Here is a 15,148-nt window from a genome sequence, read left to right on the forward strand (position 1 = left end):
ATTATTTTCACACAGAAATTACTTGACTAATGCTCACATCATAATTAAAATGGAATTTAAATTTCACGAGGATCCTTTGACAGATTTGAGCTTGAACATCAGCTTTTGTTGAATGGTGAAAAATTATTAAACTATAATCGGCTACAGATCATTTATGGCCAAAAACCTCATTTTCTATAAACCTTAAGCTCTGTGTGTAGTATGTCTAGACCCACAAGTTTAACCAAATCAAATCAAGATAGAAAGAGCTAACACAACTAGTTAGACTTGCAGTGATTTACAGAGTAATGCCCCTCATACATGACAAAGGACAAATAATTATTTAAACAAAATTATACAATTTTGTTCACGGTTGTTCATGGCTGAAATTGAAAAACTGATTATTCGGATAAATATGTCTTTTTTGTGTGTTTTTTCAGATTACATATGCAGGTTCTGTGTATTTGACCTGCTGCTAATTATTAGCATAGTTGATAATTAAGGAGCAGATACTTTTATAGGAACTCCTAGATGCCTAACACCATCCTGCACTTAGATCAGGAGAAGTTTGCTTGCCCCCAGTGAGTTGCCCCAAGCTGCTGAATCTGAGATAAAGGCTGCAACTGGAGCAGAAACTGACAAACTGTGTTCCTATTTATGTGGTGCTTTTCTGTGTTTTTATCTCTGGAGAGGTGTAAAGATGGAAGATGCTGACAAGCTCCTTCTGACCCGTTTCCTTCATCGCTCTGCCTCCGAGGCTGCAGCGTGTTTGAAAATGCTGACTCAGGCTCCGGTTCTGACTGCAGCAGTCATCTGGATATAACACTGTCCCTCCAGAGGCTGTGATCTACTAGAGGAACATGCACTGTGACAACACTGCAGAAGGAAAAAAAAACCCGACTTCAGCTGCTGTTTGTCTTTACGAACTGTGAAACCAGATGATGAAGTTAGAGGCTTTTTGGAGTCACCGTTCTATTTTTTCCCATCTTAGAAACTCCCGGTGACTCTGCAACTTGTGTTTTTTGACGGCGAGGAGTCGTTTGAAGAATGGACCGCCACAGACTCGCTGTATGGCTCCCGTCACCTGGCTGAGCTCATGGCGAACACGCCTCACCCCGCAGCCTCCTCACACATCACCCTGCTCCAGGCCGTGGTGAGAGCACAGCTGACAAACACAACTCACAGAACCAGACATGTCCCGAGTAGGCCTGTCGCAATAAACAATAAATCAATGAATTGCATGATAAAATTATCAATGTCATTTTCATTTATCGGCTTTATCGTTTCTTTGTGTCTCTTTCTACTGAAGACACTGGATGACAAAAGGCTCAACTCTGGTGCTCTTCACCGACCCCTCCCTTTCTCTTTAAAATCTGTTTTAACGATCCAGAATCGTGTTTTTGGATCGTTAAAAGCAGCTAAACTGAGCAGCTAAGCTACGAGCTAAACTAACAGTCTGACCTCAGGGAAAAAACTTTGTCTTGTCGAAGCTCCAAAATTCACGGTTGAAACCTGTGCCTTTGTCTAAAAAGTTGTTTTTCTCCACAAAAAAAAAGCTTAGAACTTGTTTACTGATTTATTTATTTTTTTTAAAAGTAAAAGCTTTGTGTGACAAACGCTATGCTAAAGAGCTCAAACCACACCAAGCGTCCGCCTTTTTGAGAACCGAAAAACAGGAACGAGAGACAGCCCGTGTCATGTCAAGGGGCCTCCCGCCCATTTTTCTTAGAGATATGCTGCGCACTCCCTCACTATTCATCCTTCGGTTCAGTCTTATACTGCCATCCGGTGATCAAAAAAGGTATTACACACAAAAATTAACCAACATTTCTTCTTAAATTTGACAGTAATTACTAATTACTGTCAAATTACTGTCAAATTTCAAACAATATTTTCATTTATCGCAATAATTTTTGAGACGATTAATCGCCCAGCAAAAATTATTGTGACAGGCCTAGTCTCGAGTCAGATATGACCATTTAATAAAGACTTTCATGCATAAAACTGGAACATTAATTAGTAGTAAAATCTTTTTATGAACTTTATAGTTATAACAACATAAACCTCTTACGTTTGAGCCGACCCCTTAGTGTTAAAACTGAATGCTCACAAACAGGATAAATTGATTTAATTTGTAGCACAGATTTAAATCCATCCTACCAGCCACTATTGGTACATTTATTATAAACCCAAATCCAGTTACTGCCTGACTTTTACTGTAAAAAGAAAACTTGCATCTTTATTTACTTCCTTTCTTTGACTTTATATTTGATCTCCAGGACCTCTTTGTGCTGCTGGACCTGCTCGGTGGTCCCAATCCGCTGATTGCAAATCACTTCGATAACACGGCACAATGGTTCGACCGCCTGATCGCTGCAGGTATTCACAGTCTGTCACTTTATCTTAAATGTTTCACGCTGTCGTAAGCCCCAAACTCTTCCCTCGTGTCGTTTCTAGAGAAGAGGCTCCACCGTCAGGGTCTCCTGACGTCCCACCCGTCGGAGCAGACATACTTCAGGAAGGACGTTTACCTCGGACCTGTGCAAGACGACCACATCCCCTTCCTTCACAAAGGTGAGCTTAAACAGAAGTGATCAGAGCCTTCTCCTTCATTTCCACAACACTAGATGACAAAAAGTCCTCAAATTTGTTTAAAACCTTTTATTTGACAGAAACATGTAAACTAGTTTTTGTGTTGTGTTTAGAAAACATGAACAAATGACATAGAATTGAATATAACCTCTTAAAATGATGAAAAATGGACGAAAAATAACTTAAGTTTATAGATTGGGGGGGGGGGGGCAAGGATCACTTGCTAAATATTTTTATTTAAAGTGGAAGTTGTAATAAAAGCATTAAGTGCAGTAAAATATTCTCTTTTAGTAAAAAACTTTGGAACATCCTTTATGGCCTAAAATAAAATTATTACTGCCATTTTCTGATTATTTCCATACAGCTAGGCTAACTGGGATATGTGTTAATTAATGCTAGAACAGCTGTATCTTTTATTTTTTAGCCTTTCACTGTTTTTATTTATCAACCTAACAAAAGAAGTAATATCTCTTACTGAGTACTAATATAATATAATATAATATACAGTAGTCCCTCATTTATCGCGGGGGTTACATTCTGGACCCGTTCTTGACTGGCGAGCAGCTCTCAGATTGACTGATGATGCTGGAAGTCCGGTTCTGGTCCAATTCCCGGTCGGTTCCGTACGGCTCTCTGCATCCACTGAGCGCCCAAGTCCCTATGAATAAAGACCGAACTTTTTCGGATCAGATCAAAACTTTCCCTCCATTTCAGCAGAAAGCAACGGCTGGAAGCACTGTTGACTTCTGGGTAATGCAGTCCTTTTGAGTGACAAACGGTGTAGGCTTATTGAGAGAAAACTACAAAAATGGCAGCGCCTGTCTGAAGTTTTTTTTTTTGTTTTTGTTAACTTTTTACTGTATCTCTATACTGTCCCAATCACGTGAGCAATATTAAAGTTGGCAGTCGTGTGTCATGTACAATCTTTTTTTTTCTTGTCTTACTTTGAAAAAACACGAAAGAGCGAGTCCGCAAAAGTCGAACCGCAAAGTAACAAGGGACTATGGTAGATCACTTTGTGATACAACATGGTAGAATCACATTATGCCCCGTCCCTGAAAGGCAAAGGCAGACTATGTTTTCGTGTGTCTGTCTGTTAGCAAAATATCTCATTAGGCACTCGACAGACTTTAATGAAACTTCCAGGAAATAGTGGGTGTGTGTACGTCTACAACTGATTTAATTTTTGGAGCCAGGTCAGTTCAAGCTGGCCTCCACAGCAAACTAGTTTTAGAAAACACAAAGATGGCTACAACTCAGATTTACAGACATTAAGCTACAATTTGGTGTGGTAGTAGCTGAGAGTCACTAACATTATAATATTGTGCATAATGTTTTGTTTATTTCAAAGTTTGACCGGAATAGTTACAAATGCTTCTTTTCTCACCATGAGATGACTTTAGTTGAAAACTCTGGCGGGCAGCACGGTGGCGCAACTGGTAGAGCTGCTGCCTCTCAGCGAGCAGGTCCCTGGTTCAAACCCTGGTCCAGGGGCCTTTCTGGGTGGAGTTTGCATGTTCTCTCCGTGCATGCGTGGGTTTTCTCCGGGTACTCTGGTTTCCTCCCACAGTCCAAAAACATGCATGTTAGGCTGATTGGTAACTCTAAATTGTCCCTAGGTGTGAGTGAGAGAGTGAATGGTTGTTTGTCTCGTTTGTCTCTATGTGGCCCTGTGATGGACTTGCGACCCGTCCAGGGTGTACCCCGCCCCTCGCACAGTGATTGCTGGACATGGGCACCAGCGACCCCCGTGACCCAAAATGGAATAAGCGGGTAAAGAAAATGGATGGATGGATGGATGGAAAACTCTGGCATAAAAGGTGTTTGTTATATATGCCAGGAATGAGCTTTCAATCTTTAAAAAAATATCATTTAAAGATGTTTTAGTGCTGCAGACCCAAAGTGAGGCTCAACCTGATTAGGATTAAATCCTTGATGAGATACTGTTGGTCCTTTTAGTCTCAACAAAAGACCATCCGACTGTGCCTTCATAAGGTTTCAACAGTTTTACGTGATATATTTATTTATTTATTTATTTTTTGTCTTTTCAAGCAAGAATAGTTTGTAAACTAGTTTGATAATCTAGTGTCTTCCGAGTCTTTTTGAGCATTTTGCTCGCATTGTAATCGACATTTGTTTATATTGTCAAAATACACTCTTAAAGTAAATTTTATTTTAGTTTAATTTGCGACACAAATGTTCAAATTAATGGAAAAGAAACCTATCCATGAACGAAAAGTAAAAACCTTCTACAGGAGTCGTTCTGGGATTTAGCTGAGAGTAGACGTACATTAAAGTTGTGATCTCATTCATATCTGTCGTTTTCCTCTAGGCGTCCCTGTGCTTCATGTCATCGCCACTCCCTTTCCTCAGTTCTGGCACACGCTGGACGACTCGGAGGAGAACATGCACCGTCCGACCGTGGAGAACCTCACTAAAATCCTGGCTGTGTTTCTGGCTGAATACCTGGGTTTATGAACAGAAACTATTAAATGGCTGAGGTGGAGAGCCCAGATCATGAGAGTCTCTGGTGAGACAAACTAAACGGGACAAAGCGGACACTAAGGATAGGGATGTCCTCAGTTTGGAGGGAAGAATGAATCTGGCGTTGTGTCAACATCCTCAGAAGCTCCTGGAAATGTGAATCAATTTTAAGTTTCTTTTTTGGTTCAGTAGTGGGGAAACCTCGGTAGCCTTAATGATTTACCCTGTTAACATGTTGAAGATGCACTTTATCTTCTTAAAGTGAGCCATTGCAAGGTACATCGTCGTGTTTAAAAAGCTTTTACACAATGTTTAGTCTGTCATTGTCATCTGTGAGGCTTCATAATTTAATCTGGTGATATGTTTGACTGTTTTTTTATGTTTGTCCTGCTTTGGGTGTCAATAAAGAGAAAACTTCTTAACGTTCTCCGCTCGTTTGATGTAGAGGAAGAGGTGGATGGCAGAGGGGTGGAGGTGTCCGGTGGTGGTGGTGGTGGTGGTAATGTGAGCCGCCAGGAGGAGAGCGTTCGTTGTCAGAGAGGTAGACGTCTGAAGGTCCTCCACTCACAGATGTTTGGAAACTGAAGGGAGAAAAGTCTTTAGATTCACTTCAACCACAAGAGAGTGCTGTTACATCAAATACAATGTGTGGAGGATATGTACTGTAAAGTAATTTAGTTTTGTAAGTATTATCACAATACTTGGGAAAATGGAGAATAATAGAAGAATATCAAGATTTTTATAAAGTGAAATGGTTTGCACAAATTAAAACCATTGGTGTTCAGGTTGTAGATAGAAAAAAAAATAAAGTACTAGCCCAAAAGATTTAATGTTTTTATCTGGCCTAGCTCAGCTAGTTTCCACTGTAACATTTATTTATTTATTTTATGCTAAATTTATTATGGCATGTCAAATTATTTGTCAAAAAATATGCAGGGGCGCCACTGAGGAGGAGCTGGGGGTGGGGTTCGATGGCCACCCCTCATCTCGAGGCGCCGCTGAACACAAGTTAAAGCACGTTTAAGTTTTATACTAACGGTTCGTATAATCACTTTGTATCCTTCCACATTTTCAAATTGTTTTTCACTTGTACTTAAAGAGCAGTGTAAAAAAAGAAAAACTAGCTGTTTTTTAATTTAACACAAAATAATGGCATTAAATTATTGAGAAGCTTGAGTTTGAAGGCCAACAACCTGTTAACGTCTGCAGCTCGGTCTCTCTGTCGCCGGTTCTTGAACCAGTTGCTAACTTGGGTGGACGTGAGGCCGGTGGCCACTGCGAGCTCCCTCTTCTCCCGGGTAGACGGATACGGCTTACAGTGGTACCACTCCCTTAGTATACCCCGAGACTTTTCCTGTTCAAAGAGTTGGAACAACTTTAAAATAAGTGACAACACGTGATTGTAAGAAAGAAAAAGAGTTTTCTCAAAACTCTTGGTGTGTGAACGCAGAATTATTGTGTGTGCATGAAAAAGAAAGGTCTTTGAAGGCAACATAAAGGATCAGTGTCCTATTACCTGAATATTCATGTCCAGTCCTTTTTAGTTTTCCTTTTTCAGAAACAAGTTATGCAACATTTCTGCAAGTATTATTACTTGGTAATTTTGCAGTAAAAGTACTCACAAATAAAACCATATATAACCAAGGTTGGGATGTTGTATAAAATGTAAACAGAATGCATTGATTTACACATCTCACAAACTCCTTTTTAATTCACAATGGAACATAGTAAACATATTAAATGTTTAATAAATTGCATCAATCCAAATGGGGAAAAAATTAAATAATTTTGAATTTGATGGCAGCAACACAACTAAAATGTTTCCAGACAAAACCAATAAAACCATATAAAAATCAATTGAATGGGCAGAGGTTCACCAGTCTGGGAAATAAAACTGCATCTAGAAATAACGGAACAACTGTGGACATGTTTCTGTGTAAAACCTGAAGCTTCATAGATGTCGGATAAAGATGTCCAGTCCTCGAGAGTCACTGTCCTTCATGTTTTAGATGTTTTTCTCTTCCAGCACACCTGATTTGAATCAACTGATTAACAGGCTTCTGCAGACATTATAGAAGTAATTCATCTGTTGACTCAGGTGTGTTGATGCAGGAAAACAAAACAGGAGGGTTGGACATTATTTCAATGAGTCCTCAAGCTAGATGGCAGTTGATGAGTTTCTACCTTAAAGCAGTAACTGGTCTCTTCTCCATCCCAGATGGTGTGCGGTAGAGGAAACTTCCTCCTGACTCGGTACTTCCCCACAGCTCCCAGGGGCCGACCCCTCTGCTTCTCTGCCTCAGCGTAGTGGGCTCTCAGCCAGAGTTGCTGCAGGAACGAGTGGCTGCGTGGGGAGAAGGGGAAGCCCTCCAGCAAGGCGTAGAGGTCCGAGAAGCGCCCCTGGTGAAAGGCCACAGCAGCTTTGGCCTTTAACACGCTCTCTAGTTCCCCCAGGCACGAAGAAGAGGGAGGAAGAGTGGAGAGGAAGCTGGAGAGCCGATCCATGTAACCACCTTGCAGGAGGACCTCACACACACACATGACCTGTTCTGCTGTGAAGATCATCTCTGTGGGAGAAGAAGGGAGGTCCACAGATGAATTAACTTCCTTTGACTTTGTTCATCGGAGAGCTGGAGCTTCTGGATGAACAAAAACGAAGTGAACCTGCATGTGTGCATTACTCATCATCAAACCCTGCCACAGGTAACCTGAGCCCATCAGGGTTACAAAAACACTCCAGATATCCCCCACTTCTTGTACAAACACATGCCGGCGCACCTTCATGCATATTTGGGAGCTTTGCTACTGTACAAACCAGAAGAAACGCCTGAACGTTGCATTGCCGGGAGAGAATAATGCATTTGAATAAAATTTTGTTGTCAAATTAGAGGCAAAATGTCCTGATAAACAATGACCGTCTCTAAAACACAGCTGCTGAAGGAAAACACACAGGCTTTTTTGTAAATGTAGTTTATTACAATATTGTGGAATATAAAAAATAGAATGCATTTGGGTACAAAAACAAGAACCTTTAATGGCAGACACAAACGATCCCTTTTCAAAACAATAATAAAAATCATACGATATCTTTGGTGCATTTGGAGTCATATGTGACGAACAGGACAATAAAAACAAAAATGGCATGCTACCAATAAATGTCAGGGTACAAATAAAAGCCTTCACAAGCTTTACTGTTAGCAATCTTTGGTACAAAATATGAAAAGTTTGAACTTTTTAACCGAGACAAGACAAAAGGAGCACAGTTTATTTTTAAAATAAGCATAAATGACCTCAAAATCAATGAAATAAGTTGCACCACATAGTGACCTCTGTAAAAATTGATGTAAATTCCTATATGTGCGTTTTTCACAAGTGTTTTTTTTTTTTTACTTAAAAACTAAACTGATTGGTACATGCTTTAAATAGATCAAAGGTACAAAACATACTACGAAAAAAAAAAGGCCATTATTGTAACTCGATGCAACACTGAAGTGTATATTCGTGTACCACAAATGGCCAAAAAACTAAATGCTACCTGTGTTATGACAGCTGGAAACTCATTCGTTAGCATTTAAATCCTGAAATAAATGGAAAAACGTGGAGCTTTGGACCATATGAGCCCGCTCGCTGTCATATGAACACGGCAACGCTACGTAAACATATTGAATGAAATGTGCAAAATATACAGAAAGACGAGCTCAAACAATGATTACGCAATCAAAATGATCACGATGTGTTTCACTGATCAATTGAAAAAAACAAGTGTTTAGGAATTTGGTTTTCGCTAAAGCAATTACAATATCCTTTACAAATAAGGCACTTATCAGTATTAATATACTGAGATTTTGGCTGCATTTGATATTGAAGTTAAATCATAGTAAAGGTTTTAGTGTACTGCACTGCCAACGCTTCATCTCCCAAGAGTCTCAGCTCTTTGACGCCACCACTGGAACATGCATTGCATAGAGATGAAACTCTCAATTACCCTTTTATATCCTTTATGGTTTTTTTTCCACTAATGTAAAGAGGCATGTTTGTTTAAAAACTGCAGGATAGTCATCAAGAACGTACTATTAAATGCAGTAAATCTGCACGTTTCACACCAGGCTTCAGTAATTTTACTGTAGTTGTCGTTCTAAAAATGTTTCTGGAGTGTTGAAAGAGAAGCACATTCTGATTGTAAAAAATAGAGGAGCAAAGTCCAGAAGATCTAAAAAGGTTGGCAGTGAACTGGTTTCAGACTGGTACCGTTTTGCTGGATTGTCCTTTTTGTGGTGAATCCACTTCTGCCAGCAAAAAAACTCCAGACTCCCACGATCTTTACAGTTTCAAAGATGAGCCAAAATCAGATGAATCCAGGTCAACGGGGCGTGTGAAAGTTTACATAAAAATGTCAAGATGCTGAATTCTCCCTTAAAAAACCCAGAGGAATAATTTCACCTCGAAAACTGCGCAGGATATTTCTCAAAAGTGCCACTTCGAACCATCTTAGACATGTATAAAAAGATATTAAAGGTTCTATAATGTGAAATAAAATCAGTCAAGTCATTGAAATAAACGGGTATTTGCTATTTTGTAGCTTTACGTTCACCAGGCTTTAACGCACTAAAGGCCCAGATCATCATCCACAGGGACAGACTGGAGCTGAGTGAGGATCTTAGGGTCTGCGTCCATCTCCTCTGGGTTTCCCAGAGGTGAGCTCGCCTCCTCGTCCTGGCTCGGAGAGGGGCTTCCCAGGAGGAGGGACTCCCCCCCTGGCAGGGCTAACAGAGCAGGATCTACGTGCAGCTCCCCCTTCCCTCGGACGTCAAACAGAGTTAGACTTGTGGACGTCGAGAGGGGCACGGGGCTCCACGCCGGTTGGGACAGCTGGATGTTTGGTCCCACGCCGCTGTAGACAGGACTGAGCGCGAGCATGCTCTCTGGAGTGAGTGCGCTCGGAGTTGTGGAGATGACCGACTGATCGAAAGAGTGAGAGACGGCAGGAGCGTGGCTGCCGGCGATCGCGGACTCCGGAGCACAATACAGAGATGAGTTGATGAAATTCAGAGGAGACGTCAGGCTGCTGGAAGTGGTGGTTGGAAGCTGGGAGGACACCAGAGGCGTGGAGGGGTTGAGAACTGAAGTCACTCCACTTGCAGGGATGGGCGGAGCATCTAGGACTGGTTTCAGGGGCAAACTGGTGAGCTGAATGCCTGCTGGGATGGTGAGAATCAGCTTGCCTTGCTGGACACTCAGGTAGGGGCTTCCACTGAGAACGAGGTTACCTAAAACGTAAAAAAGACAGCAATCAAGACAACTTTCATTATGTTCCAAATGTTCTTTACATGTTAGAAGCAACAAACGTTTAGAACCTTGTTCTAAAGCTGAAACATTCAACCAACTATCCAGTTTTGGCAGAAATGGTAATTTTTTTTGTTATGATTTTCAAGCATTTGTAAATGTTCTCTTAGGGCTGGGCGATATGGACCAAAATTAATATATCAATATTTTTAAAATATTGATATATTGCCCATCCCTATGTTCTCTTTATGACTGGATTTCCACCTTTCCTGAGTTTTAATATCACTGGTTGTGATAAAAGGCGAGCAACTGTACAAATGTTCATGTTGGTCTAAGTTTGTTTGCCCGTTAGCAAAATATCCCATAAACCAGTGGATGGATTTAAATAAAACTAACAATGTAGATATACATGGACAAATACATTTTAAATTGGCTGCCGCAGCTAATAGTGTGAATGCTCTACAGCAGTGGTTCTTGCCTCATAACCCTCATGTTCATTAAATAATTTTCTTCCATTTGTCTCTTTAATGCAATGGAAATATTTGTGTAACATAAATACTTAAGACCTGTTCTTTATTAGTGTTAATACAATTTTTCTGTTTTTAAACATGGGAGTATTTTTCATTCAAGACACACTTAACAAAATAAAACAACAGAATCACAACAGTAGTCATACCAAGTAGCAGGGCTTAATTTGTAAACCGATCCATGCCAGAATGCAAATAGTGGGTGGGCTGTTGGGGGAGGGGAGTCTGGGGGGTCTTCCCCCAGAAAATTTTGAATAAAGTATATGTGACTTCCTGCATTTTGGTGTATTTTAACAAGTTGTTAAACATCTATGTGCTTGTAAAATAATAATATTTGGGGGGGGGGGGGGGGACCCTCAAGCACTGGGTCATGGACCCCCAGTTTAAGAACCACTGATCCTGTTTCTCTTTATTCTTTTAACCGCACCTGTTTTAACATTTTACCTAGTCACATGTCAAAATGTTCAGCTCTTTCAGGATATTCTGACTACAACGTTTAGTTTTTGTAACTTTTAAGACTTTATAAAATATTTATCTTTATTTGAAATACAAATTCTCCCACAGACGTGCACTGAGATCTCTCCAACACCTTTGAAAACAAATCTTTGAAACTTACTTTGGCATACTCGTTCATTTTGTCTTGTGCTACCTTTAGCTGTTAACAAGCCTTTAGCTACTTTTAGCAAAGCCTTGTGCTCCTTTTAACTTTAACACTACATTATCACCAAAAACACAGATTCCCTAGTTGAACTTAGGAAACACAGATGACTATAAGTTAGTGAGTTTTCCAGATATTGAGCTAAAATAAGGTGTGGTCGTAGCAAAACCTACTGTGATGGCTAACAGACACAAGACCTTTGTTTAAAATGTCGTGCACGGCGGCTGGTAATATGCTTTTGTTTAAAGAATACTATTTTTTAAATAATAAATCTAAAAATGCATATTGTAAAAACAGACCAGAATAATCCACACTGAATATTTAGTTTCAGTGTAAAAGTAACCACTCTGTGTACTCATGTTAAAAGTTTCAGCTCAGGTTCACCTCAAAGGCTCATCTTCTTGCTTTGTACTAAAATACATTTAATTATTATTATTTTAAGGGAAAAAAATAAAATGTGACGTAATCCGTATACCTGGAGGAGCAGAGGGAAGCTGAATGATTCCTGGGTTTAGCAGCTGCACTGGGGGGGCCATGCTGGTTGAGGTGCCCACACTCTGAATGGGCCTCAGCTGGTTTATTCTGAGTGGGCTTGGCGCAACCCCTCCTGCAGCTGGAGCTGAAGTCAGGATCTGTAAGGGCATCCCGGCGGCGGGGATGGAGAGAGACGAGCTAGCGGGGACCACTTGTGGGAAAGAGATGTTGGAAGGGGTTTGGTTGGAGGAAACTGGGACCAGTTGAGGCAGTGAGAGCGGGTGTGCTGCCATGTTGCCTTTGGCCTGAGGGGCTGGCACCACCTGTGTTGCAGAAGATACAGAAACAGCCTGGATTTTGCTCGGCGGGGGACTCGAGGTTTGCTCTCCCAGCTGGTGCATCATCTGCTGATTGAGGCTGTTACTGGTGAGCTGTGAGATAGAAACAATAGTGGTGGCACCTTGACATGAGCTTGTAGAGGCACCTAGCTGAGGTTGTGGCGGTCCGTTGCTAGTGTTCAGAGTCTGGGCGGGTTGGAAATGAGGAGCCAGTGAGGGGAGGGGAGATACCGGGACCAGCTGAGGGCACTGAGACACTTGGGCTCCTGAAGGTTGCTGGACCAGATGGGATACTGGTGCACCCTGAATGGAAGGCACAACCTGAGGCAAAGAGATGGCCTGAGGGGCGGAGCCACTGCAGGAAATCACAGAGCTGGGGGAGTTTAACTGGCAACCAGAGGTGACGCTGACCACGCAACTGGTGTGTTGACCAGACAATGTCACTGCAGAAGTAGAAAAAACCTTGCCTGCAGATGACAAGGAAGCTGGGGGGGTTATGAACGCTTGGTGCTGGGGGGTTTGTGCCAAAACTATGGATGTAAGACTGGTCGGAGAGGACAGAGTTGGTGAGGAGGATAAAGATGAAGATGACGGCGGTACTGCTTCGCTGCTGCCCTCTGATTTAGGAACAATAATGAAATCCATTTCATTGTGGTTTTCTGGTTTGACTTGCAGAGGTGGAGAAATGATAGTTTGAGGGACTGGCATGTTGTTGGTGCTCAGAACTTTGCCCGCCACAACTGAGACTTCCTGTTCAGCTCCAGCTGTTTGCTGCTGCGGCAGCTGCCCACTTACCCCAGGTTTGGTTAATACCTGAGCCCCGTTCAGGATAAGAGGAGAGTTGGTGGCAACGGGACTCAGGGTGACTGTACGACAGTCGCCCAAGTTCAGACCATTGATTATTACGCCTGCACCTGCACCGGAGATGAGCGAGTTCCCATTGAGGAGTAAAGGCTGGGAGGCTGTGAGGAAGCTACTGGACCCGTTCAGGATGAGTTGACCTCCTGTGCTGCAAGGGACGGCAGAGACGGAGATGATGGGCGCTGCGGAGGTGGCAGCATCCTCCGGTTTGTCAGGTGCATCGTCCATTACGCTCGCCTCGTCCTCAGTGCTGTGGTTTCCATCAGACTCACTGAAATAAAAAATAAACAATTACATAAACACAGTTTACTAACTTTTTATTTAAATCAAATTATTATTATTTTTAATCCAGTCTTCTTTCAAATATTACTAGTTTATTAAATTTAAGAGAATACCCGCTATCTTGGGATCTTCAGAAACTGTAACATTCTCTCAAGGGTGTATTTTTGCTATTCAAAATGTGCTTTTTAGTTGAGAAGGCATTTAAATACAGATAAAAATCAAAAGCAACCACTTTTAAAATATTAGCTTTCTCTTGCATGTAAACAATATGACCAAGTTGTCATTATAAATCCAGACTAAATCTGTGTCCTCATTGTTCTCCAATATGAAAGCCATCTATCCATCCATTTTCTTTACCCGCTTATTCCATTTTGGGTCACGGGGGTTGCTGGTGCCCATGTCCAGCAATCACTGTGCAAGGGGCAGGGTACACCCTGGACGGGTCGCAAGTCCATCACAGGGCCACATAGAGACAAACGAGACAAACAACCATTCACTCTCTCACTCACACCTAGGGACAATTTAGAGTTACCAATCAGCCTAACATGCATGTTTTTGGTCTGTGGGAGGAAACCGGAGTACCCGAAGAAAACCCACGCATGCACGGAGAGAACATGCAAACTCCACCCAGAAAGGCCTCTGGACCAGGGTTTGAACATATGAAAGCCATTTCATTCAAAATTAAATAAAGTGTTATTTAAAAATTATTAATACATATTTCTTTAAATAAATAAATGTTCCCGTGAAATAAAATATTTAAATATATTTTGTTTTTTCTCCAAGATTTATTTTGAGATTTATTTCAAGATTTATTTTTATTTATTTCAAGATTTATTTATTTATTTATTTAATTAATAATGGAGTTTAATTTTGTGACACTTTTATTTTGTAAAGCTACTTTACATATTTCAGGGTCTTTTATTTTTTAACCCTGTTTTTCATTTTAAGCTCTTTTATTTCTATGTCTTTAAATAAATATGAACCCCCCCCCCCCACATACAAACACATACACAAACACACACACATACCCGCTTCCCTGCTTCCACTCTTTTGTCCTGTGAACCTTTAAAAATACTCTTTTTTTTTTTCCTTCTGCATACCTCTTAATTTGAAGGATCAGCTGGTCTCTCAACAAAATTGATCAACTTCTCCTGACAGGATTCAGGGCATAAGGAGGACCGTCTTACCTCGAAGGAAACAAATTGGATTCATGATGACAACTCGTTATTTTGCTGTTTGGCTGGTGAATTCTGGATTGTCTATAAATTTGTGTGGATGTGTCGAATCTCGACAGCGCTCAGACTGAATTTGGGGAGCTGCAGCAGGGAGCTGGAGCAGCTGTTATCGTGAACTTCTGGCAGCACCCATGAATGGTGGGAATAATCTTGGAGAAGTTGTGAGCTCGACTTTTGGCGTAAAGGATCAATTCGGCTATTTTGGAGTTCCATCAGAAGAATATATACCAGCGAGACTTTAAAAAGACAGAAACAGCAATTCATGAGTTCTGCCTGACCCAAACTGTGGCCTTGACAGCGGATTTATCGCAACTCCTCCTGGAATGTTTTGAAAACAACAAAGATGCTTTGACTGTTTCCTCACCACTCCCTTCCCCAAGGCCGTGGACATGTGACAGAGCCTCAACTGAGCTGAAGATGAACGTCACCTCTTAT

At 41.3% G+C, this 15,148-nt stretch overlaps 3 protein-coding genes across 3 annotated transcripts in view; 1 reads left to right on the plus strand and 2 right to left on the minus strand.

The window, feature by feature from the left end:
- qpctla (glutaminyl-peptide cyclotransferase-like a) overlaps nucleotides 1–5,212 on the plus strand; it is an 11,122-nt gene extending 5,910 nt beyond the window's left edge. Inside the window, exons 4-7 of the mRNA XM_037677516.1 lie at nucleotides 971–1,132; nucleotides 2,259–2,358; nucleotides 2,437–2,553; nucleotides 4,904–5,212. Of these exons, the coding sequence (XP_037533444.1) occupies nucleotides 971–1,132; nucleotides 2,259–2,358; nucleotides 2,437–2,553; nucleotides 4,904–5,049 (525 nt within the window). The 3' untranslated portion in view covers nucleotides 5,050–5,212. The remainder of the gene's footprint in view (nucleotides 1–970; nucleotides 1,133–2,258; nucleotides 2,359–2,436; nucleotides 2,554–4,903) is intronic.
- Nucleotides 5,213–5,468: 256 nt separating this feature from the next.
- On the minus strand, nucleotides 5,469–7,620 carry six9 (SIX homeobox 9). Its single transcript, XM_037677515.1, has 3 exons — nucleotides 7,240–7,620; nucleotides 6,249–6,409; nucleotides 5,469–5,636 (listed from the first exon to the last, which is right to left on the minus strand). The coding sequence occupies exons 1-3, from the start codon at nucleotides 7,618–7,620 to the stop codon at nucleotides 5,474–5,476; spliced, it is 705 nt and encodes a 234-aa protein (XP_037533443.1). The 3' UTR covers nucleotides 5,469–5,473.
- Nucleotides 7,621–9,660: 2,040 nt separating this feature from the next.
- Nucleotides 9,661–15,148, minus strand: part of six5 (SIX homeobox 5) — an 11,847-nt gene continuing 6,359 nt past the window's right edge. Inside the window, exons 2-3 of the mRNA XM_037678187.1 lie at nucleotides 11,999–13,467; nucleotides 9,661–10,322 (exon numbers count right to left, since the gene is read on the minus strand). Coding sequence (XP_037534115.1) covers nucleotides 9,661–10,322; nucleotides 11,999–13,467 — 2,131 coding nt within the window. The remainder of the gene's footprint in view (nucleotides 10,323–11,998; nucleotides 13,468–15,148) is intronic.

Source organism: Nematolebias whitei, chromosome 6 (assembly GCF_014905685.2).
Source record: "Nematolebias whitei isolate Nwh7 chromosome 6, NemWhi1, whole genome shotgun sequence".
Classification (NCBI taxonomy): domain Eukaryota; kingdom Metazoa; phylum Chordata; class Actinopteri; order Cyprinodontiformes; family Rivulidae; genus Nematolebias; species Nematolebias whitei.

Bases quoted from the DNA above. Each gene is read 5' to 3' on its own strand.
- six9 (XM_037677515.1), bottom strand. From the start codon at position 7,620: ATGATCTTCACAGCAGAACAGGTCATGTGTGTGTGTGAGGTCCTCCTG. The intron at 6,410-7,239 runs GTAGAAACTCAT...CTCTTTGAACAG, and splicing joins AGACCAGTTACTGCTTTAAG to GAAAAGTCTCGGGGTATACT. The intron at 5,637-6,248 runs GTTGTTGGCCTT...TTCTCCCTTCAG, and splicing joins CGAGCTGCAGACGTTAACAG to TTTCCAAACATCTGTGAGTG.